Source organism: Anomalospiza imberbis, chromosome 1, assembly GCF_031753505.1.
Source record: "Anomalospiza imberbis isolate Cuckoo-Finch-1a 21T00152 chromosome 1, ASM3175350v1, whole genome shotgun sequence".
Classification (NCBI taxonomy): domain Eukaryota; kingdom Metazoa; phylum Chordata; class Aves; order Passeriformes; family Viduidae; genus Anomalospiza; species Anomalospiza imberbis.
In genome coordinates, this window is record NC_089681.1 from 147,804,361 (window position 1) to 147,831,885 (window position 27,525).

The 27,525-nt window shown below is 47.1% G+C and overlaps 3 protein-coding genes across 4 annotated transcripts in view; 2 read left to right on the forward strand and 1 right to left on the reverse strand.

The window, feature by feature from the left end:
* The window catches only part of LOC137464270 (mitogen-activated protein kinase kinase kinase 3-like), a 77,104-nt gene extending 71,399 nt beyond the window's left edge, over positions 1-5,705 (forward strand). The window contains exons 15-18 of the mRNA XM_068175561.1: positions 1,129-1,258; positions 1,840-2,017; positions 3,336-4,297; positions 4,346-5,705. Of these exons, the coding sequence (XP_068031662.1) occupies positions 1,129-1,258; positions 1,840-2,017; positions 3,336-3,564 (537 nt within the window). The 3' untranslated portion in view covers positions 3,565-4,297; positions 4,346-5,705. The remainder of the gene's footprint in view (positions 1-1,128; positions 1,259-1,839; positions 2,018-3,335; positions 4,298-4,345) is intronic.
* A 1,667-nt stretch (positions 5,706-7,372) lies between these two features.
* On the forward strand, positions 7,373-17,660 carry ACAA1 (acetyl-CoA acyltransferase 1). The gene is made up of 12 exons (XM_068175541.1): positions 7,373-7,593; positions 8,372-8,465; positions 8,707-8,764; positions 9,582-9,661; positions 10,105-10,147; positions 11,612-11,710; positions 12,114-12,194; positions 13,819-14,009; positions 14,098-14,277; positions 15,053-15,108; positions 15,589-15,734; positions 16,017-17,660. Exons 1-12 carry the CDS (start codon positions 7,405-7,407, stop codon positions 16,090-16,092), a joined length of 1,293 nt encoding a protein of 430 aa, XP_068031642.1. The 5' UTR covers positions 7,373-7,404; the 3' UTR covers positions 16,093-17,660.
* DLEC1 (DLEC1 cilia and flagella associated protein) overlaps positions 17,583-27,525 on the reverse strand; it is a 32,921-nt gene continuing 22,978 nt past the window's right edge. For both annotated transcript variants that reach the window (XM_068175532.1, XM_068175527.1), the window contains 10 exons: positions 27,066-27,283; positions 25,948-26,082; positions 24,574-24,696; positions 23,495-23,589; positions 23,323-23,407; positions 22,584-22,793; positions 21,521-21,682; positions 20,419-20,572; positions 19,705-19,825; positions 17,583-18,095 (listed from right to left, as the gene is read on the reverse strand). In XM_068175532.1, the coding sequence (XP_068031633.1) occupies positions 17,987-18,095; positions 19,705-19,825; positions 20,419-20,572; positions 21,521-21,682; positions 22,584-22,793; positions 23,323-23,407; positions 23,495-23,589; positions 24,574-24,696; positions 25,948-26,082; positions 27,066-27,283 (1,412 nt within the window). In that variant the 3' untranslated portion in view covers positions 17,583-17,986. The remainder of the gene's footprint in view (positions 18,096-19,704; positions 19,826-20,418; positions 20,573-21,520; positions 21,683-22,583; positions 22,794-23,322; positions 23,408-23,494; positions 23,590-24,573; positions 24,697-25,947; positions 26,083-27,065; positions 27,284-27,525) is intronic.

Here is a 27,525-nt window from a genome sequence, read left to right on the forward strand (position 1 = left end):
GACTGGCAATCTTGGATCAACCCCAGAGCTCAAGGACAGGCAGAAACAGGATAAGTTTCCCCTCCCACTTCCCAGCTAACCTGAGTACCAGAGGTAGAGCTGAGTATGAACCCCAAATCTGCCTCTGGTTCATCCCTGCTAAAACCCAGCTCTCTGGCACAGTGAGACACATCCGTTTCCAAGTGGCCTAAAAATCCAGCTAAAACCAAGGGGATCAACCTGCTGCAGATGATAAATGTCTGCACCCCTGCTCCCTTTCCTCTTTGATCAATACCATCAAACCAGTATGAGCCTCCATGCCTGGGTCAGAAATTCAAGGACTTGCAAATTATCTACTCTGGGTGGTCGTGGTGCAGTCCCCTTTGGGGCTGGTTGTCCCTCGTGGCTGTGGGTGTTCCTTGCTGTGCAAAGTTTTGGGAGGAGTGTTTCATTGACTGACTCATTACTCTGACCCTAAAGAACTGGCTCTCTACAACTCCCTGAAAGGAGATTGTAGACAGGTGGGAGTTGTTCTTTTCTCACAGGTAAGAAGTGAAAGGAAAAGAGGACATGGCCTCAAGTTGCACCAGCAGAGATTTAGATTGGGTGTTAGGAACAATTTCTTCACTGAAAGGGTTGCCAAGCATCAGAATAGGCTGCTCAGGGAAGCGGTGGAATCACCATCATTGGAAATGCTCAAAAGAACACTACTACGTAGTGTAGTGGTGGACCTGGCACTGCGGGGTTAATGATTGGAATGGACGGTGTCAGAGGTTTTTTTCCAACCTTAAAGATTCTATGAATCTAATTAATCGAGTTGATTTTCTCGTTTGGGTTGTAGTTCCTCATCAGTTTTGGTCCTTCTCAGTGAGCTGTCAGTGACCCCCCTGCAGCCACTAGAGGGGGAAAAAGGTCTGTGGTGTTGGCAGGAGGAAGCTGTGCCAGGCACCAAACCCCACTTCATCTCCCCAGCGATCTGGGACACGAGGTCAAGTCTTTGCTCTGTTCCCCACTTGGTGGATTTCTGCTGTTTCTACTAAGAGGGTTTGGGGTTTTTTTTGGGTTGGAAGACAGAGTGGTCAGGAAGGTGCTGTGATGTGATGGTTTCTCTGGTCCTTACGGTTGGTGTGTGTTGTTTCTTGGCAACAGGGCTCAATAAAGGACCAGCTAAAAGCCTACGGTGCTCTGACCGAGAATGTCACAAGGAAGTACACCAGGCAGATCCTGCAGGGAGTCTTCTACCTACACAGCAATATGATTGTCCACAGGGATATTAAAGGTGAGTGGATAATAGAGAGGCTTCTTGTTCGCTTGGGTTTGTTCAGCCCAGCCTCCCCCTGCCCCAGTGCAAATCCTTGTGCACAGCATAGTGCTGGGATCTGCTCTTTGAAGTATTCTAGCCCCTGCCCTTCACCAGATTGAGCCATGAAAATCTTGAGCAAGCAGCTGAAACCAAAAACTTGGGCTGTTTTCTCTCTCAGGGAATTATTGTTGACTGCCCTGACATGTCTGAAAATCTGGTGTAACATAGCCAAGAACTGAGAGGCTCTGGCATTTGGAGAGGTCTGATGCTGCTTTCTGCTGTCTGTGGGTGGGCAGGATAATCTGTTGGCCCCCATGCACTGCTCATTTTTGGGAAACCTGCTGAGTGAGGGGATGCTGGTGGGAGTCAACCTTCTTGGAGAACAGCTGCCTTAGGAGAGAAGGATTTGAAATGATGCTGAGTCCAGCCCCACCACAGCCCTTTGGGCTCCCCTCTGCCTCCTCCTCTCTGCCTGTGCCCTTCCTGCTCTCCTCACTGTAGCCACTTCAGGTTCCTGCTTCATTTCTTGGGGGTCTTGTCTTTGCTTCTCACCCCAGGTGCCAATATTCTGAGAGATTCTGCTGGAAATGTGAAACTTGGAGATTTTGGGGCCAGCAAACGCATCCAGACCATCTGCATGTCTGGGACTGGGATTAAATCTGTCACGGGAACACCATACTGGATGAGCCCAGAGGTTATCAGTGGAGAGGGCTATGGAAGGAAAGCTGATGTGTGGTAAGGAAAGCAATAAAAACCCCACCATTGCTACTTAAATCAAGCAATCCTTTTGGGAAGCTGTAATGGGAGCAACAGGTATAGCTAGTAGCTGGAAGCAGTGCAAAAGATGGAAAATAGGAGATTACATGTTAGGATCAACTGTGCAGATATCCAGAGGAAACCTGTTGTAGCTAAATTCCTAGAACAGGAGCACTCAGAATCACAGCTTGCTTTCGGAAGCTTTTATCTTGTGTGAGTCTCACATCCAGCTCATCCCCATAACTGCTTTCTGATTCTGGAAAGCAGGTTGATAACAAAGCTCACTAAAAGACCTGTTGAGTTTTGGTGGCCCTGATTTTGGGTTCACTAAGCCCAGCTCAGAGGCTCAGGGGATCCTCATGGTCTTCCCAAATCTGCTACTGCATATTTGCATGTGGCTCAGGCACGAAGACAACCAAAATCACTGGCTGCTTGTGAATGCCATCCTGTGCAGGATGACAGATGGAACCTGGAGGAGTTGGGGTGGCACTACTGATCTTCCCAGTATATGAGGAGGAAGCAATGTCCTCCCAGTGTGCTTTCTGTTGGGTGCCCAAGCAAAGAGAGCCAACAAAAATAATCCTTCCAAGAGAAACCTAATTGGGTGGGAAAACCTAGAAAGTCCTTAGCAGGGGTCCATGCACGCTGCACCACCTGCACTGGCTGATGGGAGGCAAATGTTTAATTTTAAATTTTTTTTGGATCAATAGGATAAGTTTAATTTTTTTAGGATTATTCATGAATAGAGGTGGCAGAGTATTTCTGCTGAGACCAGGATCCTTGAGCAAACTGAGGGAAACCTCTCAGTTTGTTTGCTGCTCATCCCACCTGTTCCCTCTCAGGCACACCTCAGAGATGAAGTTGGATGTGGGCAAATATGTTTCCTTCTGGCTCAGTTTCCCTGGGAACTACATGCCATTGCTGAAACTGTGCTGTCTGAAGCTGTGCATGGGTATCCCTTCAGGGGATGCTCCAGTGAGCTTTTATGAGACTTAATATCTGCCAGTTAACTTATTATTTCCCTGAGCTTTTATGAAACATAGTACCTGCCAGTTAAAGTGGGCAGAAAAGCCACCAGCTTTAAGGCAAGGCTCATGCATTCACTCCTGCTATGGGAGTAGAAAGTTGAGTGCCAAGGACCTGTGTGACCAGGGAGCTTCAGGGGACCAGACATTCCAGGGGTTTGTGCCCATCTCCCGCAGGCTTGCTCCCTGCACAGTTCCCTTTAGGCAGGTGCAATCCCAGCGCTGCGGGGCCACCTCTGCAGTCCCTCACCCTGTGCTCGCCGTTGTTGCAGGAGCGTGGCCTGCACCGTGGTGGAGATGCTAACGGAGAAGCCGCCCTGGGCAGAGTTCGAGGCCATGGCGGCAATTTTTAAAATCGCCACGCAGCCGACCAACCCCCAGCTCCCCGACGGCGTCTCCAGCTCCTGCCGCAACTTCCTCAAGCAGATCTTCGTGGAGGAGAAGCGGCGGCCGACGGCCGAGGACCTGCTGAGACACCCTTTTGTCAACTGCGGGCTCTGAGCGCCGGCAGCGGGCATGGGAAGCGCCGGCGGGAGGTCGGACCTCACCCGGGGCTGTCCTGACAGTCCCTTCTCGCTCGCTGCTGCCTCGGCCCCGCCGCGCTGTTGGATTTTCGAGCTGCGCTCGGGACTGTCGGGAATTCAGAGCGAGGGATTTCCCGGCCTGTGCGGGTGCTGGACCACGTAACCTCCCTGCTGCCAGCGGTACCGGGGTCATTCCCCCTCGCCAAGTAACTGCTCTCTTGGGGGAAGTGTGGCAAGCGGGAAACGTCCCCCCAGCACGGCGGCGGTGCTGGCGGCATCCCCAGGACCGGTGGGCGAAGCGGATGCTCAGTGGCCATCACCGCCTTTCGCAGAGGAACAGACAGGGCCTTCAGCCAAGCCGGAGGAGATGATCCTCAGACCGCAGAGTCGGGGGGACCTGGGCGTCCCCGTTCACAAGGGGACCAACCCCGCCGGAGCAGCCGGCGGCTCCGGCGGGGCGGCGTTTCACGCTGTCCTGTGCCTTACGCGGTTACAATCAAGGAGTGACGCTCGGCGCGGATCTGGTGTGAGGATGCGGCAGCCGTGTTGACTTTGCCTTGGCGCGTGTGTGTGTGCGTGTGTGAGTCTGGGAACCAGGGGGTCTTCTCGGGGTGCAGGAGGTCTCTGCCGGGTATGCCCGCGGACGGATGCCCAGGACCCCTGCCGTGGGCCGAGGGATGGGTAAATGATGGGGATGGTGTTCAAATGCTGTGGTGGGCAGGGCTGAGCAGCAGCCAGGTTGTGCTGGGAGCCATCAGGATTCATGTGGGAGTCGAAGGGAATCTCAGCAAGGATGGCTGTGCTCACAGCCACAGTTCTGCTCAGCCCTGCCCGTGCTGCTGCGCTGGGACTGGAGGGATGCCGCCGTGTTCTGGAAGTGGAGCTGCAGGGAGAGCCCAGTGCATCTCTGTAAAACCCAAGAGAGAGCCTAAAATTAGGCAGAGAGGACTGATGCCTGTGAATCTGGGTGCGTCCTCCTCTGGGCACCTCCTCCTCTGTGCCTTGTGGACCATCCCCAGGTACGGGGGAGAGGAGCATCACTTCTGTGGTGGTGCCCAAGGGAGCAGCTGCAGGACAATGGAGCCTCAGGCTGGGAACGTGGAGCTGCAGCAGTGGAGGGCAGCTGGAAGCAGATTCCTTCCTGCAGTAGGTTTGAAGTTGTATGAGAAAACGGGCCAGTCAAAAGCAGAGCTGGGCTACAGCCTCTGACCTGCCTTAACCTGCTGGGAAAACTGGGCAGGAAGCACGCACAGAGTCCCTGGAAGCTAATTAATTAATTAATCAATCAGATCTTGTGGGGTTTGGGATAAATTATTGCACCATCCCATCTCCCCCTTCTCTGCTGCATTAGCTGTTTCCACTGACTCAGCAAAGGGTCCAAAAAGCAGCTACCAGGGGGCTCCATCCTCAGGCCAGTGTGTCAGACACAGGTTTATTTTAATGCTGGTTTTCAGTGAAAATGAAAAGTGTTGCTTAGACTTAAGAGGAAAGTGACAAATTGGTTGCTTGTGTGAACACATCCTTGAATTCTTCACGTGGAAGAGACCAAGACACTGCATCGCTGGTGTGGTGGTGAGAGCACGTCCGTGTCCTCAGCTCTGAACAGAGAAGCAAGGTTTAGGAGGTTGCCCAGCGTAGCTGTGGATGTCCCATTTCTGGAAACGTTCAGGCTCAGGGTTGGATATGGCTCAGAGCAACCTGGTCTAGTGAAAGAGTGTCCCTGCCCTGTGGCAAGGGGCTGGAATGAGATGAGCTCTAAGGTTCCTTCCAACCCAAACCATTCAAAGATTTTATGATTTTAAGAATTATTTCCGTTTTTAAAAACGAAACACTGAGTATTAGGGCAAATTATAAGAAATACCTAAAAGAATTGCCTATAAATCTGTCTGAAAGCTATCGAGGCCATTTATTCCAGGCCAGGTTTCAGGGAAGCTGGGGGGCAATGCTGGAGCAGCACCGGGGGTTGTGTCAGTCAGCCATGGGGGTGATGGGCAGCTCCCCACGGGGAGGGGGAAAAGTCTCCTTTTGCTGAGGGGAATGAAGAATTTTATTCTGTGAATAGGACCAAATCCACCAGTCTGGTCAATAATATGGGATGGATGGAAACAAACACAAAGGGGGGAAAAAAAAATCAGCATTGTCCGGGGACGGGTTTGGAAGAAGAGGGTAACAAAGTGTGTGTTCACCAAAGCTTAAAAAAAAAAAATCAAAACCAATTTTAAGCTGTTTTCTCTTCTTTCATTAAATGTTTGGTTTGGGTTTTCTCAGTCCTTCAGTGGTGGGAGGGTGTTTCCCTTCTTTCCAAAGATTTGAGAGCCAAAGGGGGCTCCTGGCTGCCCCAAAAATGCTCCCAGAGCCCTCAAACCACCTAAATCCTCCCGTGGATGGATGTGGCTTGTCTGAGTGTGTGTGTGTGTGTGAGTGTGAGTGTGAGACACTCCTCAGGTGCCTTTGCCTTTCTGGTTTGTAAAACCCTTGCAGTGTTCTGATGTACAGAATGGAACTAGGAAAAGCAAATGGAATTATTCTACCATGTAAAGTCATTTTCTGTTTGGTTTGGTTTTGTTTTATTTTGCCCGTAGCGGGCCCTGCGGCTTTCCCTGCGCGCTGCCGCCTGTCCGTGGAGAAATTAATTCCTTTTGGGGGGCGGGCTGGGGCAGGACATGGGAACAGGCTGTCCAGGAGAGTGCTGGAATCACCATCCCTGGAAGAGTGGATGTGGCATTGGGGATGTGGTTTGGTGATGAACATGGTTGGATTCCATGATCCTGGAGGTCGTTTCTAACCTTCATGACTCCATCAGCCTGCGATCCTATGGCCTGTGCCCTGCTCAGCAGTACAGCCCCCTCCCAGCATGGGTGGGGGGCACAGGGGGCATTGGTGTGACCATCCCCGGGGCAGTGGAGGCGGAGAGTGACGAAGATTGGATGGTTCCTGGGTTTTTCTGGAACAGATGGATCTGTGCAGCTGAGCCGATGGTCCTGCGTGTCCCTTGGTCCTGACATCCCACCCTGCACTGCCAATACACAGGATTTTGTGCTTCTAAACTTAATTTTCATTTATTTTATTTATTTCTATTTTTAAATTTTGAGTATTTTTCTTCCCACTCCTCCCCTAATTCCTGCCTTTTCTCTGCCCTGTTCCTTTTCCCTCCCTTTTCCCCCTTATTTTCCCCCTTTTCTCCCTTTTTCCTCCTTTTTTCCCTTTTTCCTCTTTTCCTCCTTTTTTCACCCCTTTTTCTTCTTTTCCTCCTTTTTTCCCTTTTTCCTCTTTTCCACTTTTTTTTCCCCTTTCTCCTTTTTTTCCCCTTTTATTGTTCTTTTTTTTCCCCACCTTTTCCCCCCCATTCCCCCCCCCTTCTTTCTTTTTCTTTCTTTCTTTCTTTCTTTCTTTCTTTCTTTCTTTCTTTCTTTCTTTCTTTCTTTCTTTCTTTCTTTCTTTCTTTCTTTCTTTCTTTCTTTCTTTCTTTCTTTTTCCTTTTCTTTTTCTTTTTCTTTTTCTTTTTCTTTTTCTTTTTCTTTTTCTTTTTCTTTTTCTTTTTCTTTTTCTTTTTCTTTTTCTTTTTCTTTTTCTTTTTCTTTTTCTTTTTCTTTTTCTTTTTCTCTTCCCCCCTCCTTTTTTTCCTTTCTTTTCCCCATTTTTATTTTTTGTTTATGTCTGTTGGCTTCGGGGACGGAGCGCGCCTTAGCCCGGAGGGGCGGGGACATGCAAATGAGGTGGGCGGGGAAATGCAAATGAGAAAAGGGATCATAGCGCTCTGCTGTATGCAAATGAGGGGGCGGGCTCATGCAAAGGAGCGAGCCGCTCCCGTGACAAGATGGCGGCGGCGGCGCGGCGGGCGCAGCTGGTGCTGGGGCACTTGGCCGGGGCCGCGCCGGGCCCGGGGGCCGCCCCCAGGGCCGTGCCCTGCGCCGGGGGCCCCCCGCGGGCCAGCAGCCCCGACGATGTGGTGGTGGTGCACGGCCGCAGGACCGCCATCGGCCGCGCCCGCCGCGGCGGCTTCAAGGTACGGCCCGGGGGATCCTGCCCGCCGGGCGCCCGCAGGTGCTCGGCGTCCCCTCCTTCGCCTCCGCGCCTGGGAGCTGGGCCCCTGCTCGCCCCCCGACAGCAGCGCTCTGCTCTGGAGGAGTCTGAAGCCCAGCGCTGTTTGATGGCTTCAATGCTGGGGTGGCAGCGCCAGTGGCATCCCCCGATGTGTCCCCAGCTCCGCGGGGAGCGATCCCAGTTCGCTGTCCCCTGCCCTGCCACGCGGAGCGGCCGCGGAGCTTCACCGGCACGGCTTGGCACTGACCTGCCGCCCTTCTGGAACCTGCTTCTCCCTCCACGGCGTCCAGGGAAAGAACACGGTGCCAGGGTGACCCCAAAGGGTGCTCGTTCCCTGCCATCCTTCCAACCGGTCTCCTCATGCTGGCGGAGCTTCCCACCAGCTGGAGTGGCAGAGGGTCACCCTTTTCTTTCATAAAATAAATGCAGGGGCTCCATTCGCTGGGTCTTGTCATATAAGTCTCTGTAGTTGTGTAATTTTGAAGGCCCTGCAGAGCACGCTCCTATAAATCCAAGGAAGGTGAGAAAGCAGCATGTGTGTTGCAGTGCCCGAAGGAAACCTGGGGTAAAAACATGCAGGTAATTCTGCTGTGGTAGGGAAACAACAAGCACAGTGAGCTGAGAAGTGGAGTAAAGCTGCCTTAGCACCACTGGCCAGCCCTCTGAAGTGGTCTGAGGCTCAGCTGGTGACAGGGCACTTTCTGGTGTTCACTGGTGGTGCTGATCCCCTCTGCTTTTAGGACACAACACCTGATGAGCTGCTGGCTGCCGTGATGACAGCTGTCCTTCAGGATGTCAACCTCCGTCCTGAGGTGCTGGGAGACATCTGTGTGGGTGAGTGACAGCCTCTGCCTGGTGGAACTGCTGCCCTGGACAGCTCTGTGGGACAGGCTCCCCGCGTGGGTACTCACAGGTCTCATGGGGCTGCAGTGGGTTGGTGTGTAGCATTGGGTTTTCACGCCTGCCCTGTGGGTGGTGGGGCTCTCACAGTACAGAGCTGTGGTGATGGGAACATCCCTTCCATGCCTGTGAGGGGAGTGCAGCCAATTGACTGGAATTGTGTCTTTGCACTCAGGGAATGTGCTGCAGCCTGGAGCTGGTGCCTTGATTGCAAGAGTTGCACAGTTTCTAAGGTAAGTTCTCAGCTAGACTGAGGTTCTGCCTCTCCTCCTTGGGCCACGGAGTAGCACAGGGTCAGAGATTGCAGTGAGGCTCTTGCACTCCCAGGAATTACAGCAAATCACCTTCTGCCTAGAAACTGGACTTTGATCGAGCGCTCGGAGAACGCTGAAGGCAAAGAGACAGGGAGGCAGGTGAAGCTGTGTAATCTGTTTGTGCTGCCTGTGCTGGGCTTCTGAAAGAGACATGATGTTCTGTGGGCTCCCAGCTGCACTCTCTGAGGCTGCACCTCTCTCTGCTGTGTCTGGTCCCAAAACCATGGATGGGCTCAGATTTTTCTGTCATTGCTCAGTGCTGGTCGATGGCTCATACTGTGCTGGACCCAGATTCCAGATATTTTTGCTGGATCCCAGATTACAAATAGTCAGTTTCTGTTGCCATTTTTTGCTTCTGTCAATCACTGCACAACTACCACTTTAGAGAGGTGCAGGCACAGCCTGTCAGAATTATTAATATTAGAGAGCTTTTTAGGGTTTCTGGCCTGGGTCAGAGCACAGGATCTCTAGGGCAGGGTCTTGCTTACAGAGCACCTTCTGAAGACAGACCCATGGGGAAACAGCACTTGGAGCCATTTGCAAATGAAGTGAAGAAATTATCTTTGAACTTTGCTTTCCCTTGGTGTTGGACCAAATAGATCAAGAAATGGATAAAGGGATCTGCCTGGAATTTGAGGGCTAAAGTTTAATCAGGTGGATTAATGCACTCTTTATAGCTTTGGGTTGTTGTTGTTTTTTATCACTGAGTTTTTGCCAGCATTCCCTTGTTTTCCAGTGGCATTCCAGAGACTGTGCCATGCTCCAGTGTGAACCGGCAGTGCTCCTCCGGGCTGCAGGCCATTATCAACATAGCTGGTAGGTGTTGTGGGCACTGGCATCAGAGTTGATGCCTGTCCCACCCCAAGGGGTCATTCCTCCTGTCCTCCAGTCTCCCTGAGCAGTAAAACAGTGATAATGTCTTGTGCTGTAGGGAATTTGCAGTGTGGTGTTAGCTAAATGCTTTTATCTCCTTGAGTGGCCGAGTTTATCCCTAGAGAAGTAACTTGGTTTTCTGGGGATAAGTTCCACCATCACCTCCATATCGGGCAGCTTCCAGAAGGGCTCTTCCAGTTCTCTCTGGCCCCACATTAGCCTTCAGCCCCATCAGCTCCTTGGCCTGGCTCTCCCTCTGGCAAGCAGGAGGGTGAGGAAATGCCCATTTGGCTGTGCTGGGTGCTCAGGTGTTTGGAAACTGCAGCTGGGCTGGAAATGCTTTTGCTGCTGATGACAGTAAGAATATTTATGCACTGCTGTTACAGGTGGCATCCGAAATGGATCGTATGACATTGGCTTGGCCTGTGGGTAAGGAAGTATTTTCCTAGTGCTTGCTTAGGCTTCCTGAAGGTAACACTCTGTCCCTGTGCAGTCGGCTGCCATAATTAACTTTTTAGCTAATCTCCAATTAACTAGCCTCTCGAAAGACCAGCAGCTCTCTTGGATGAAGAAATTAATATTCTATGTGTGCTAATGAGTATTCTGCAGCCTTACAGGATCTGTTCTGTGTGCTTCAGTCCTAACATCAGAAGCAGTATTTATTTTTTGGAGGATTGTGTAAACATTAGGTTGGTTTTGGGGAAATACTAGTGACCACATACACATTGACTTCAGAAGAAGGAGTAAAAAAATAACCTATTCAGTAATCCTGGGCCCAAAATACTGGATTTCACTTTTTTATAGCTTGATGACTCTAACCTCTCATTAATTATTACTGCACACAGTAATGTCCACCAAGATGTTGTGCTTAAAGGGATTGATGGGCTTTGCACCCCTGGGTGTGCCAGACACCGGGTTTTGCTGTGGGAAGCTGTCCGGCCTCTACCCTGCAGAAGACATACAATCCATAAATTACAAATAGCTTTTGGGAGCTGGGTTTATCCTAAGTCTTACTCTTCCACAGAGTAGAGAAACTCTGGATTCAAACACAAAAGACAGTAGCTGTAGGGGTTTCACTTATTTAAAATCCAGCCCTGTACCTTCCTTCTGGAGCAGATGCAGCTGATGTCAATGAGGGAGTGTCCGATCTTAGAGCTAGTTTAAATTGCTGATAGCACTTACTACCAGCTGCCTTACTTTCTGCTTGCCTTTCATTTTCCAGGAGTAGTTTCTTTGTTATTTATTCTTCATGAAGATATTTGTGTGGTGCAGAGTAGAATTCAAACCCTCTTCCCATTTGTAGGCTTCATAATCTAGATTGACCTTACAAAAGCTCATGAGTCTTAAATGATGGCTTTGTATTTCTGCAAAAAATTTGAGTATCTTCAATGTGTTAATTCATCTGTGGGTCAAAGATTGCACCCTGTGGGATCCATGTCTGAAATTCTTTGTATTGCGAAACACAAATGGTGCAACTCACTGAAATCTCTTTGCCATGGTTTGCTCAATACTTCTCTTTCTACTGCCAACCTGTTCTTAAGATCTGAGTGGTATTTTTATGTCTGTTGGCAATCTCACTGAAAACTCCAGTCCTTGAACCTCATTATGTTTGAGGACAAATGTGCCAGAATCATAGCAATTCCTTCCTAGCTGTGGAAACACAAGAAATTAACTGCTGACATTGGTATCCTGTTCTAGTGAAGCAAGAACCAATTGAATCTCACAATCTGTTTTCATTTCATAATAATTCTTAAACTGATGATTAAAGAGCTTCTGCCTCAGCCAGTTCCTAATTAGCAGCTGTGTTTCTGTGGTATAATGGGAAAGCATGTTGTCAGGGTACTGACTTTTGATCAGTCTTAATGGAGCAATTCTAATTTTTCTTGTGTTTAGAGTGGAAACAATGTCCCTCAGAAGTGCAAATAACCCCGGTGATATCAGTTCCAACATGATGGATAACCCCAAAGCTCGAGATTGCCTTATTCCTATGGGGTAAGTGTTTCCCCTTCCCACAGCTTAAGGGTTTCACAGATGCTCTGGCTCCTTAGACCATAGTTACAAATCAACCTGAATGTGGTGAGCTTGGAGCTGTGTGTGTTGGCATCCTTGGCTGTGGTGGAAGATGAATGACGTGAAATGGGGGGAAATCAACTCTGATCAAAGGTTTTCTTGTCTTAAGATCAATGGCTTGTAGAGCAAGGAGAATGGATTTGAGCCTTGTTCTGGTCCTAGATTTGATTCAGGATTAGCTTCTGCCAGCAGTTCTAAGTCGAGAAGGCAGCAGTTGGCTTTCAAACTAAAGCTATTGCTTATATCTCGTGTGATCTTAGTAGAAGCCAACTGCAGCTCCATTAGATGTGTCCTTAGATTAACTCTGTGATGTTTCTTTCCCCAGAATAACCTCAGAAAATGTGGCAGAGAAGTTTGGAGTTTCCCGGAAGAAGCAAGATGCCTTTGCCTTGGCTTCCCAACAAAAGTAAATGCTTTTTTTTGTTACTCTTATTGGGGTTTTTAACCTTTAGTTTAGAAATAAGAACAGCTAGAAAACACACTGCCACTTCCTGGTGAAGAGCAGCCTTTGTGTTGCCTTCCAGTCCTTAATAGTGAGCAGAGAAGCTTGAGGGGGTCAGACCAAAATGCAGTGCCTGTGCAGGGTTGTGCATGATGGGGGAACTGGAGTCCAGAGCTGTACTGGGCTTGTGTGACTGATCTCACACAAGTATCACTGGGCACACAGACCCTGAACAGTGAGTGCCCTGCTTGTTCCAGCATCCAGAGGTCCGTGCCCACGGCAGTGGGGGTGGAACTGGATGATCTTTAAGGTCCCTTCCAACCCAAACCATTCCGTGTTTCTGTGACAGAACCTCAGGGAGGTTTCTGGAACGAGTGCCTGGTGAGGTATTTTCATAGTGGCTTTGGCTCAGGATCACTGGAACCTGAACGTGGGAGCAGCAGCAGAAGGAGCCTTTCCCATGAGGGAATAGTTGAGTGTGGCTGTTGGTAGAGAACTGCTGAGCTTGTGAGAAGAGTGGCTTGTCCTCGCTGCAGGTGTTTGGCTCTGAGTGAGTCCAGTCCTACCTCTGATAACCTTCCTCTTGGGTTAAATCACTGCCAAAGTCAACTGACCCCAGAATCCATGGGGCTGTGCTGCCAGAGCAGCGGCAGGTGATAGGGTAAAGGTTCTGCCATCAAAGAGTTAAACTTGCTTTCAGAGCTCTGTTTAAGCATCAGCCTGGTCCAATTATTTATCTAACACAGGAAGCCACTGCACAGGGTAGTTAACCTTTAAATTCCGGCCCTGCTGCTCAGGGAACTTGGCCTGCCAGCCTTTCTCACTGCCATGGAGCTGATAACCAAAAGGGTATGTGAATGTGATCCTCACACTCACAGGAGGCAAGGGCTGACTTTCTGGCCTTGGTCTCAGGATATCAGGATATCTGTGCAGGTACTGACCTGTCCTTCAGCACTTTGCTCCAATTCTCGCTTACCTGGGAGCATTGCATATTTTCATTTTATGGGTAAAAGTGCAAAGTGATGAAGGGGTAAAACAAGCTTTTAGTCTCCAATTTATATTCTCAATGAAGCATTTACCTCTGGAAGGTAAATCTAAATAAGCTCTGCTTTGAAGGCTTTTAAAGTATCTTGCTAATAGGAAAGATTAAATCTACATGGCTTGAGCTAATCCTGGCTTAGTTAATTGTATTCTGCTTGGTTATGACAGTTGTTGACTGCTGATAGTTCAGGGTTCATTTATTCTCTTACAGTTGTGATGTGGCTATGCCCCTGAAAAAAAATAAAACCTCATGTTGGGGGCTGGTGGTGGTCAGGCACAGAGGTGTTGATGGGAACAGAATGGGGATATTGCTCTGAAATGAGTGATCCTGTGACCCAGATTTGGGGACAATGCCCATAGTGTTGATGTAGAAGTAAAAAGTTTGTCTTTCCATGAATGGAAATAAGATTTTACCTGTTGTCTTGACCACCACTCAGCAATGATGTACCAAATCCCACCTTAGTTCATTCTCTAACTGCTTTAGTTTCACTTTAGTTCTCCTGTGCTTCACCTCCAAAATATTTTAACCTTTCATACTCTTTACCAGAGCAGCAAAAGCTCAGCAGATGGGACTGTTTAAAACAGAAATTGTTCCAGTGAAGACCACTGTTGCAGATAATGAGGGCAACAAAAAAACAATCACTGTGTACCAAGATGAAGGGATCAGGCCCTCCACAACACTGGAAGGCTTGGCAAAGCTGAAACCTGCCTTCAAAGAGGATGGAAGCACTACAGCAGGTCAGCTCAGCTGTTAGGTTTGTGCTGTTCTTCTGGTTTACCTGCCTTTACTAGAACAAAAAGCATGTTAATAAGTCTCTTCCAACAGGGAATGCCAGCCAGGTCAGCGATGGAGCAGCTGCTGTTCTCCTGGCAAAACGCTCCAAGGCAGCACAGCTGGGACTGCCGGTGCTGGGGGTGCTGAGGTCCTTTGCTGTGGTGGGGGTTCCACCTGATGTGATGGGCATAGGGCCAGCCTATGCCATCCCTGCTGCTGTGGAAAAGGCAGGTGAGAACAACCTGTCATTCAGGCAGTGCTGGGCACAAGCAGATCAGACTCCTTGGACTGAGATTTAAGGTTGTATTACTCAAGTATGTGCAGCTGTTTGCCCCAGGAACAGTGAAGTTAAATCTGAAACCTTAAAAGAGGTCCTGCCTCAGATTGTTGCAATGCTTTTCCCTTGTATTGGTGTGTAAATTGGCATTCACTCACCTTTGAGAACCTCAGGAGTAAATCCCTGCACAGACTCAACAAGAGTTGAGAGGTGGCAAGTGATTCAGTGTTCACATAGTGGTGTTTTCCCTTCTTTCTCATGACCAGCGTGTAGGGGGTGGTTTTGTGTTTGGTTTTTGACATTTTTTTCGCTTTACAATTTTGTCATTTTAGGTTTTTTACCACACTCATTGGGTTAACCAGCTTTTGTAGCTGATGAGCTGATTTAGCCTGGCCTGGCTACCTGCCCACCTGTAGCTTTATCTTTCACTCTCCGAACACCCTTCAATCCTTAATCCCTCTGCAGAGAAATCACACTTAATCTGAGGAATCTGAATCTTGGCAGACTCAGTGACACAGTGCCACAAACTGTGACGTTTTGCAGTCTTTAGACACTGCTGTACATAAACCTGTTCAAGTGTAGATACCCCACAGGGACCTTCCTCTTTCTTAGATGGAGTAGAACTCTAAGATGGAATTCATAGAGGGAGACTGTCAGGCAATTACTCTCTCTGATATAGTCATGAGGCAAAAATATCTCCTTTTAACTCCTGACTTTTCTGGCCCATAGGTCTGACTCTGAATGACATTGATATATATGAAATTAATGAAGCCTTTGCAAGCCAGGTGAGTGAGCATCATGTTTGTGTTGCTGCATTGCTTGGCAACCGAGTGTGTTTCAGCTTGGTCTCCAGGTTGAGATTTTTAACTTGTTCCGCATATTACGTCTTCAGCCAAATGTTAATAACATGTGCAGACTCTTTCCTTTTCCTTCAAATAAAAATGACCAGGGCATTGCTTATACAGCTTAATATTAGGAAAAAAAAAAAAAGTCCACTAAGTAAGAATTGGCTATTGTACTCTCCTACCAACTTGCAACATCTGTTTCACCAGGGCTGTGATTTATTGTCAGGTTGTCTGAATGTGTGTGGGCTCAGTTTGAGAGGAGGTGGACAGTTTTAGCTCACTTCTCTGTGCTTTAGATCAGTTCCACTCCTTTCCCCTGAGAACAATGGTCTAGCTGGTGTCAGGCCTCTGACCTGGAGGAGGAGAGCTGAGAACTAAGGCACGAGCATCTTCATGAAATCATTCCCTGTGTCTTTGCAGGCTGTGTACTGTGTTGAGAAGCTGGGCATTCCCATGGAGAAGGTGAACCCCCTGGGAGGAGCCATAGCACTGGGACACCCCCTGGGCTGTACTGGTGCTCGGCAGGTCGTCACTTTGCTCAATGAACTGAAGCGCAGAGGGAAGAGGTGAGTGCTGAGCATCAGCACTGGCCTCACACCTGCTGCCTGTGCAGCTCCCACAGGCTCAGGGGTCACCGGTTTGGGTTAAGCTTTCTCCATCCCTTGGATGAGGTAACTGTCCCTTTGGGTTAAGCTTTCTCCATCCCATGGATGGCTTTGAACCTGAATGCCCCGGGGCTCTCCTAGCAAAACAGGAGAGCAGTAGACAGCTCAAATTGATTGTGTTCTTTTCTCCCTGGATGATGTAAACCTGTCTTTTTCCTTAATTCCACGTGTTCTTTGTTTCAGAGCGTACGGAGTCGTGTCCATGTGCATTGGAACTGGCATGGGCGCCGCAGCCGTGTTCGAGTACCCGGGGAAGTGAGCTCCAGTGCTGACAGAACAACACCACAGCTCCCTCTCTGCCTTCCCTAAGCATAGCAAGTGATTGCCACTGAAATCAAGTGGGTTCTGGGATTTGTTACTAGAGCTACAAATTTTAGGCAGAAATTGTGAAGTAGAATTAATGGTGCAGTTCTGCGAAGAAGGTGAGGAAATGCAAAACTGGCACATGGCTTCCTGACATAAGAAATTAACTCAGCTGAAATTCAACTACAGCCCCTGGTGTGGTGATTATGAATGAATATTTTTAATTTAATTGATCTCTTTACTCTATGAATATTACCAGAGGGAAATAGTTCATGGGACAGTATTTTTGTATGACAAATTGGCAAAAAGAGTCACTCAAAATGAAGACATCAGTCAACGTGAAAAGACTTTTCCAACATTTCCTTAGAAGGTTTCACCATTTTGTAAGAAGTTTAAAAGAGCTTGTTTTGAAGCAAAGACTTGACATCCTTGCCTTTACAACTGTGTCTGTCCTAGCCCAGGCAGAAGTTGTGTCTTAATTTGTCCCTACACTGGAGGATGGGCTGTAGCTCACTGCTGGTGGAGCTGCTCTGAAGCCTCTTTCCAGCAGAGGAAAGTGGAAGGACTGGAACATAATTTCCACAGGAAATGCCTGAATGGAAAGGTTCTGTTGAATTGCTAGAAGCCAGGATTTGGATGTGGCCATTCCTTCTTTTACATGTCTTGAGTATCAGTTTGTGTGACTCCAAGGACAATCTTATGCTTAATCATATTTACTTACCTAACATAAAGCAAATAGCAGCATTACATTTACTGCAAGCACTACATGAACATCAGTGACAGCTCAGTCCTTCGGTGCTAATACAAACATGTGCTATCCTGTGTCTTTTGTCATCCCTTATTTCTTCTCTTGTCTGAATAGGAAGATCACCGAAACTCAGCTAGAAAAAGAAATTTACTCATTGCTGATTTGAACTTGTAACAAACTGAAGTTCTTTGTCCTGACTTTTGTTTTTGCACTTAATACAATTGGGTTCTTGCAATACATTTGTTTCCTTTTCATGATGATTTCTAGTTGAAGGTCATGATGAGTTAGAGCTCTTCATTTTCTTAATCCCATGCTGTAGCCTGTCTCACCCAGCAATCACACAGGCCATGTCTTAGAGCCAAAAAATTGAATTATTTAGAGGGGATAATGAGACATTTACAAAAGCCTTTTATTTAATGGGAGTGGAACATTTAACAGACTCAGAAGTGGGAATTCCAACGACCTTTAGCTAAAATAATACTTAAGTAATTTAAAGAGAAGTGAGAGTAAATGGGAACCATGTGGGGCGAAAGAATGAAAGGGAAGAAGGGTTCCTCCCTCTGTTGCTGAAGGGGATGTTCTCAAGGCCCAAGCATGATGAAACACACAGGCTGGTAATTTTCCAAGGAGACCAGGGAAAATTGACTCTTCCCCTTTTCATGTAAGGCACTGAGAAAACAGCCTGGGAAATGCTGGCCTATTCACCAATTCTTATTTTATTATGTGCCAATGTCCATTTTAATGTCAAACAAATAAATGAGGCAGAACAAAAGCTACTTTAAGGTATGAATAGTCTTTAGCTGTGATTCAAGGCATGCTGGGCTCTGCAGAGGGCTTTGGCCTGACTTACGCAGGTGCTTTACAATTTAAAACCTTGTTCTGAGCCTAAAGCTAAGCTTATCACAGCAATAAAAGTAACAGTACAGTGTGATTACAATTCGTTGAGGTACCATGAGAATTTCTTTCCTCATAACCTAAATTTTCATTCTGGTAAAATTCCAGTTCCCACTAAAAACAACAGAAGTAGATGAAAGTACAGGCTTAGCTGATGGCACATCTGCATCCAGCCTGTTACCTTGACATTTGTCCCACATTGTCCTGCTTAATGCACCTTCCCACGGTGCACTCCTCGCCCTCTGAGGTGCAGCTTGCAAGGCTTCTCTTCCAGCATTCCAGAAATGGTCACAATAGCTTCATAGTCAGCGTTGCTCCTAAAATGCACAGCAAAAAGTTCAGTTACAGCTACATGCAGTCCTGTGTTTAGGGATGAGATGAAAAGGGGAGAATGGTGTCCTAAGAATGTACCAAGTCACAAGCACAGGTCACTAATGTTAATGCCAAGTCCACAGGGCTGGTTCCACAGATACAATGCTTGGTGTTTGAAAATAATGTTCAGGTCTGTGCCTGAAGACATTGGATTGATGTTTGAAAGAATGAGAATATCATCCTACTTGGGAAATTCTGGTTTAGGTGAATAAATGAAATGAAGCTCTGCTGGGAGCAAACACCTGCACTGCCTTGATGTGAAAACTCCTCCCTGCGACAAAGTTTGAAGGGAAAAGTTTCTGTCACTCCCCTGAGACAAGGGGTAGTCAGTGGAGTCCAGATTGTAAATTAACATCAAAAAGGTTACAACAACTCTAGTTTTACACCAAGTTGAAGAGCATTATTTGCCCAAGGCTAATGCCACTCAGTGCTCCTGAGACCGTTCCTGTGAAGGACTTCTCTTGTGTCCAAGTGCCTGCTGTTTTAAGGGCCTGAGGCAAATGCCTGTTCTGCCAGTCTTTGTTTTTTGCTTCTCATAAAATAATTCCCCTGCAGAAAGACCACTGATTTGGAGAGGTGAATTATTTAAATCACCTCACACCTTGCATATTATTATCTCCTACTGCCACACTGATCCCACACTCTGTTGTGTTGGGAATTCTTCCTATGGAGCCCCACAGATGAGCTGGTTGCTATACAGCAACATCTTTGCTTTCTGCTATTTCCAGGCATTTTCAGCCATGCTGATTAGTGTATTTGTCAGACAAAAAGAAGTGCTTCAGGCATACTCAGCAGAATTCCAGAAAAATGAAGGCGGTCAGGAGCTGGGGGAGGCTTCTGGTCCACCATGCTCCTCTAAGTAGGGACAGTTTAGTGCAGCTGCTCAAGGCTCCATCCCACTGCAATATCAGTGGCTCCAGTGATGGAAATCACTGGATTGTGTTCCAAAGAGATGGAAGTTATGACAATAACTCATCTACAGTTTGCTTGAAATTTCCCTGTCAGCAGCTTTCAGAGCTCACTGAAATCACTAGGATAGACTTACTTTAATTTGCTGCCATCACGTGATAACCTCCAAAAATACTTTCTAATGGAAAATGATTTTTTTTTTAATGTGAGTTGCATCTCCCTAATCAGAACAAAGAAATTAAAGTCTTTGGGTCATCATAGAATCGTGGAATGTTTTGGGTTGGAAGAGACAGCAAAACTCGTGGGCAGGAAAACCTTCCACTAGAACATGTTGCTCTAAGCCTCATCCAGCTTGGCCTTAAACAATTCCAGATATGGGGCAGCCACAGCTTCTCTGGGCAGTCTGTACCAGGACCTCACCACCCTCACAGTGCAAAAGTTCTTTCTAAGCTAACCCTGCCTTCTGGCAGTGTGAAGCCATTCCCCCTTGTCCCATCACTCCAGGCCTTTGTCCCCAGTCCCTCTCCAGCTCTCCTGGAGCCCCTTTAGGCACTGGAAGGGGCTCTGAGGCTCCCCAGAGCCTTCTCTTCTCCAGCCAACCCCAGCTCTCTGTCAACAGCACAATTTCAGTCCTGTTAACTGTACCTTGCAGCAAAGCTGATCTGCAGAATCTGTCTGGTAGGTGCCTCCCCTTCACGTGCCTCCAAAATGCCTTTAGTTGGGAAGATGGAAAATGCTTGCATGGCCTTAGGGCTTTCCTGTTCATCTGCAGTGGAAGGGGCAGATGTCAAAAAAAGCCATTTAAGTGCACTTAGCAAGAAGCACTCATGGCAATGCACCTCTTTGCTGAGCAACTAATACATCATGTCCCACACTGTCAGAAGGTTTCTGTGCAAGTGCCCAGACTCTGTTTTCATCTTCTAATCAAGGGCAGTGATCAGTGGTCTCCACATTGAAATAATAAGGCCCTGATCTTCTTTCCTCTGGAGCCCATCTATTATTAACAGCATTAGGCTCATGCTCAAACTGAGCCCATGAGGAGTTCCTGCTTCTTGCTGCCCCTCAGGACTAATTTATAAATGAGCAGAGCATGTCCAAGAATTGTGAGGGCTGAGACTCAGTCTTTTGGTTAGATGGGGAGTAACTGCTGAAATCAGTAGTGGTATAATAATAACAAAAAAGGGGAGGGAAAGAGAGGAGGGGGAAAGTCCACTTAAGTGAGAACAAAAGCAGACCATATCTGTTTGCACCCAAGATCATCACATATTGCCCCATTATTGAGTGAGTGAATGCAGCCTCAATAAAAACAATGAATAGTGAAACTCTGTAACAAGGAAATCAATTGAAAAACCAGAATACCCAGGACAGCAATCCAGTAGCTTCTGCAGCCACTCCTGTTATACAGGAAGACGTGTTCTGTCTTGGTCTGTGCAACAAAGCAGGTCTGGAAATCAACCCTGTCACAGGAGAGCTCCAGGACTGGAACAGTGAGGTAGGCAGTCACTGGGACCAGCTGCCAAACAGGGGAAAGGGAAAAGAGAATAACACCCACCTCATTTTTATAGAGCTTTAGTAATTCCTGCTCTAGCTGGATCATTCTTAACCCCAAACACTGAATCAAAAATCATTGTTCTGTGTTCTTTCACCATAGAGTAAATTCCCATTCTACAGCTCTGAGTGAATTAAGTTGTTGCTTGTGTGTTACTTTTTTGGGACAGGTTTTCAAACCAGACACTGTGGTCCTAATGAAGTAACACAGAGTGAATTTTTCATTTGTTTTTAGGGTTTTCTGTGGAGCTGCAGACATTACAGCATCTCCTGGTCCCTCAGGACTGTATATGGCCCACTGTGAGTCATTCAGTTTGTGCAGATTGCCCAAGATTATGATTCACTTGACTGTATCTTAGATATGGTGCTCAGTCTTACACAGGTCATGCCAGAAATACCTGGTATGAAAAGAAAATAGAAGTGCCTGCAGTGTACTGGGATGCTGAAGGCTGGGAAGGGGGTTATGGATTTCTGACCGGAAGGGATCAGTCTTTAAATGCATGTGGGCTTTGACCACACTGCAGGAGCCCAACAGACTCAGGAGCCTTTCCAGAAGCCCTTGGTTGCTACAGGAGGCATTGCCTGGTGACTCAGGCATGGCTTGTTCCCTGAGACAGCCCTGATCCTGTCTCAGAGTCATCCTGTCACTGAGTGTGTGGCCCTTTGAGTGTCACCCGGGCTGCCACGCAGAGCTGGGGTACCAGCACCAGGGTGTGACCCCAACCTGCACAGCCCACCTGGGAATCACCTGCAGTCTCAGCAGAGAGCAACCCCACAGCCATTCACTTTACCTGGATGACCCCATTTACTCCAGAGGTGCCTGTAATTCAAGGCTGAGTAAATCCTAATCCAAGTCAGAGATGCTGCTGAAACAGCCCTTTCCCAGGGCCCAGAGACCCTGTCCTGACCTTACCTGGGTAGTGTAGTTACTGTGCTCAATGACCAGATTTTGATTAAACTTCAGCTTTCTCTCTCCACTCTCCAGCTGGAGCACTTGGCATCCAGGAAGCAGCTGGGCCTCTGGCAAATGCTGATACCTGAGTAACTCCAGAGTTGTGTGGAATGACACTTTCACCTGTGGGAAGAGGAATTCCGATGACCATCACATAAGGTGACAACTGTGTGCAGGAAATCCAAAGTACACATTGCACAAAGGCCCAGGCACGCATTTTCCCACTGGAACCCAAAGGTGTCATGCCAGCAGCCAAATTCCCACTGGAACAAAGCAATACAATTAAAGAAAAAAACACAGCTATTTCCTATGAATCCAGTACACAGAGATGGAGTGTAAAGGTGAACAGCTGATCTCTGAACCACAGGGGAGAAACAGTCTCTAGCAAGCCAAAGGTTTTGAGTTCCTGGGGGTACAAATACCATGTTCCAAAGCTGTCTTACACTTCTAAATCTTCTTTCTTCCCATACATGCAGAATTGAGATTTGTGTATCTCCATGAGAAAAAGAACACAGCCAAATGAGCACACTTCAAAAATGCAACAGTTACTCATTCTTTGCAGGTCACCTAATTATCTACTCTGGAGTTCATTTCTTTTAATGTTATTTGTACACCCAAAACTAATCAAATTTTCCTCTCCTTGCACTGCCTGCATCTAATTTAAGGAAATGAGGGAATACTGCAGTCCTTGGAAATCTTTTAATTTGTCCAACATGCATATGGCTATTGATTTAAGTGAGCTGCAAACTCACAGGGTTTTCTGCAGGAGTTTACAACAGGTCAGAGTTGATAGAAAAAGCACATCAGGAATAGAAAAATATTATTTGCAGAAAAAGAATAATCTGCACCTGCAATGTAGCAGGCAAAATGGCAGTAATGAGCATTTGCTAACACACCACCATTTCCCCTGAAAATGGGGAGACTTCTATGCCAGTTGTGTTTTTCTGTGGTTCCTCTGGTCCACACTAACACACCGATTACTAAATTCTCTGATCTGGCACAGGATTATTATTTTTGAACCTACCAGCATGTTTTGCTGTGGATAAAGTACATGTTGCAGTTGCTGCTCCCTTTCCCCCTTCTTGCTGTGGGATGTTTCAGTGTTCTTTTTGGGATCCGTGCTGGAGAGGCTGAAGGGTGTAGAGGGTGTAGACAGAAAGAGCCTGAAGTACAGCCGAACCTTGGTACAATTCATGAGTTTCAAACTCTGAGTAATTACTGCATCTGTCAAAACCTGGGAGAGAAATGATTCAGAACTGGTCAGTTTTAACTCCCTGGAGAGGTTTGTGTTGCTCTGTCTGGTCATGGAGTACCAGCAGGGATTTGAAGGATTTTACCCAAAGCAATCCAGTATTTTCTACCTGTGTTATTCAACATTTCTTGAGTGAAAAACCAAAATAGAAGTAACGTAATAAAGTCTTAAGTTTTCAAATGTCAAGGGTCACAGCAACTGCAGTGACTCATTTTGCTTTTGGACCTTTATATCCTGAAAACCAGAACTTATTTTTCTACTTACAAACTCCCCTACAATGAAAGAAAAATTTGGATAAAACAGGCATTTTCTGAGCTCAGCTTTTCTTATTCCTGGCTAATAAGTACTTGTAGTGCTTTTTTTTTGTTCCCTATCTAGTTATGTACAACATAGAAAATGAGGCTACTGGTGATTAGGATGCATTTTTACAGCCATGTGCACACAGCTCCGAATTCTCCCAGCAGCACAGCAAAACAAAGCAGCCAAATATATCAGTGTGGGAAATACTCACTCCAAAAAAAGGCCTAGCAGGTAGGAGATCACTCGCCACCGAATAAAACACCATTCCTCTGTCGTGATCCATCTCCACTTCCAACCTGAGTGTAAAGAACCAGGGCTGGTCACAGCCCTGTCCCAGGCTGACCCATTCCAAGAGGGTGCCAGCTGTGAGCTGTGGGACTTACAGGGGATGCCTCAGGACAGCCTCCATGTGCACACGTAGCGGTGGAGCTTCGTAGCCGTGACTGCGCCGCACCTTGCTGGGCACCCTCCTTGCAAGCTGACAACAACATGGAAACAGAAATCATGTGGGAAATGGTAGCACTAAGCCTGAAATGCTGCTTTGAGCCCGAGAGGCTGTCAGCCGAAACTGCATTCTGCTTGCCAATGCAGTGCTTGTTTGTGAGACAGGATGGAACAGCAGAGGTCAAGCAGTAGCTGAACTCTGAATGGCTGTGGGTGATACAGATGCAGGGCAGGTTTAGATGAGATGTCGGGAAGAAATTCTTCACTCTGAGGGTGGTGAGGCCCTGGCACAGGTTCTCCAGAGAATCTGTGGATGCCCCATCTCTGGAAATATTCCAAGGCCAGGTTGGATGGAGTGTGGAGCAACTTTTTCTGGTTAAAGATGTTGCTGCCCATGGCAGGGGGGTGGAGCTAGATGGTCCTTTCCAACTCATACCATTCCAGGACTCTATTATTCTACAATTCTTTCTTCAGGAATAAGGATTATTAGGGTTGTTTTTATTGAACATTCTATTAGCATTCATCCAGGTTACCCTGCACCTTTGCAACAATTCATGTCAGAGAATCACTGAGCCATTCATAAAACACTGTTCAAGCCTCACATCAACAGTTGTAGAAGAGGAAGTTTCCCAGAGGAGAGATATGCTGTCCAAATTCACACAGGAAGGTGGATGCAGAGCCAGGAACAGGACTCAGCAGTCCCGAGTCTCACTTCCATTGTTAACTATTGTTATCAATAAAACCTGATGTTGTGATAGCATTTCAAACCCTGGGCTTTTGTCTGGGGTCTGCTGCCCTAGACAATGCAAGAAGATGGTGACATTCCCAGCCCAGAATGCTTGCAAGCTCAAAGAGAAATGCAACAGATGAACAACCCTGGTTAAGGAAGGATGTACAGGATAGCAGGAACAGGACTGTTTACACAGACTGGCCAGGTAACAGCAGGCTGTCCATAAATTACAGGAAGGGCAATTCTATTCCCCCGTCACCTTTGGCCTTGCTGTGACAGTCAGTTTACCTTGTCGTCCAGGCTCATGAAGCCCAGCAGCAGCCCGTCACAACGCAGCTCAGCCTCGGTTTCCGGGAGGACGAGCGGGGTGAAGGAGATGTAAACGTCGCTGCTGCCACCTCCTGGAACCACCTGCGGCCGGGAGAGAGTGCTTAGTGCTCCGACCCGCCGGGGATTGCACAAGAACGTCGGGACTCAGCTGCCAAAACGGAGTTGCACAAGCAGCATGCAATCCCCCGGGCACGGGCTCGGGCTTGCACGAAAATACCAACATGTGACAGCAAAACTGACAATTACTTCAACTCCAAATATCAGTGTGGCCACTTTTTAGCATCAACAGAGTTTAAGTGCAGTCACAGACCAACCCTCTAAGTACACAAACATATGTACACGTCTGTCTGTTTTTAAAAATACCCAGTTCTGCCCACTCTTACTCCCTAGCTGCCTCAGTTGATTATTCCACAACTTACATATATGAAACATTTGTTGAAGGGTTACAAGTGTGAACTAAGAGTATTTTACAGTTCAGTTTAGTCTTGGCTATTTTTTAATTTTACATGACAGCAGGGAATGCAATCACATGCACTAGCCAGCTGCAGTGGATTTTCTGGGATTTACAGGTGGACTAGATTCTGCTTTCTTGAGGTGAATTGTGCAGGTTATGGCTAAATCCCGATATTGCTGCTGCCTACCCCCCACAAAAGCTGTCTCCACAGTGAGGCACCCGTTTGTCTGAGCTTTCTCAGCCACCTCAGAGCTGACTGCAAACTTCATTTCTGCCATCATTTCTTTTATGTAATCTTTAGCTCATTTTAACTTGTAACTGAAACCCTTTGGCAAAAATATATTTAAAAATAAAACTGGCACACTGATGTTTTGGGCAACCCTGCCACTCATAACTAGATCTTTCCAGTGCTGTCTTTACTTTATGATATTCCTAAGGGATTGTGATAGTGTGGCCTGTATTTGCACAACTCACTTGTGAAGCACTGCGGGTTACAATCGTTTATCCATGAGTTATCTACAGAGTACCCCTTTCCCAACAGCCTGATTTCCAGCTCTGCGTGTTTCCAAAGCTTCAGGCTGGATGGCTCCCACATTTCTCCATGCCAAGCCAAGTGAGAAGACCAGAGATACAACTCTGGAGTACAACTACCACGGAAGTCCAGTCATCAGGTCACTGCTCAGATGTAGATAGGACACTTTTTGTTGACCTTGCAAACTCTTCTCATGATCATCTCCAAAGCCTTCCAGCCTGATGCTTCACTGTTTAGTAGAATCTACCTCAAACCAAACTCAAAGCTTTCTCCTTCTCCTTCTCTGCCTCCTCTGCCCTGCAGAATATGTGCTAAATCTAAGCCCAAAGAAAATGTAAAAGCTTACTATCTGCCTTGGAGCAACAGAGTAGGGGCTGTCTGCAGGCACCCCCTCATGAGGTTGGATAAGTACAGAGATATTTTTCTCTCCTGCAGACTCCTGACTGCTGATTTCCATCTCTTTGCTGTCAGAACCTGGAGGCTGCAGAGACACAGGGGTGGGGAATGGTTAAAAGTGTTACACTGCAAGGGAGGAATGTGAGTGATGTGCACAGGGAACTGGTCAGGAAGCATGGCCGGCTCCACTTTCTTTCTGGCACAAGGGCTAGACACGTGGATGTGTCCTGTACATCGATTTTCTCATCCACAGAGTAGGTCTCCTGAAATTGCTCCTGAATTCCTGGGAAAATGTGCATGCTTGGGTCCTGTTCTACCTAGAGAAACACCCAATCATGACACCTCTGGCCCATTATACAAACCAGCACTCTGGGCAGTACCATTCCCTTTGTGCACAAGAAAGGTTAGAGCTGTGGTCAGAACAACTGTGCACGCTGAGCTGAAGCAGAAAAAATGTGATTTTACTATCTTTTGTGTGAAGCTTTTGGCAGACAAATAGACAATATCCTGGGGGATACCTTCTCCCTGTGGCTCCCAGCCCCTCAAGACACTAAATTGCCGCATTAGAATCAAACATCATGTGTAATAGATGTTACCACATTCTAACAGAACCAATCTCATTTTAGCACTGGGATAAATACCTCCGTATCATTAGGTGCAATTTGAAATTTACAGGGTAGGTTCTGCTCCCTGACTAATGCACATGTTGGCACCAGAAAGCACCCACGAGTAAAGCAGAGCTAAAATAAGGAGTTTTAGTTATTTTAATTCTTTCATGTAATAACGACAGTAGTTAGTCAGTGACAGTATTTTAAATAGTATTTCTTTAGCTTTTTAAACACTTTTAAAGAGAGCTAATTGCTTATAGATCACTCTGGAAACAGATTGCTGATCCCCGTAGCCACCTTCCCACATATTGCGTGTTTGACTGGGAGAGGAGCTGACACTTCTTTTAACAATCCAGCTCTTAGTTACAAGTTCTATCTCTTGTTATTGTTTTCAGCCCTTCATGCCAAAAAACCCATCATGTATCTCAGCAGCAGTATAAGAAACAGGCTAAGAGCTGACCTCATCTGTGGTTTCCAAAGCTGGATAAATGCTTCCACAGGGAATGGCAGCTGGATCCAGCTTTAACACGACCTCTGACCCTGAGGTGCTACCACTTGATGCAGCCTCATTTCCAGCCATGTCCACAGGAGGAAAAGGGTCTCCAAAGAGCACCAAGAGGTCCACCAGCTTTTCATCATCTGGCTCTTGGTTGTAAACTTCCAAGTCCAGGCGGATGTCTGAATGGGAAAGAAAAAAGGACAATTACTTCTAATCAGTGAGAGGACTCATGGCTTAGTTGGTACCAGAATATCAAGTAAGAAATTTGTGTTTGGCAACTGGATTTGTATTGAAGTGTATCTCTTATGTTTCCCATGTTTGATGTAAAGGAAAATTATTTAAGAGCTTGCTATACTTTGGCCACTTTCTATGTCCTAAACTATAATCAAAATAAATGATGAGTATTTTTTGTAAGCAAATG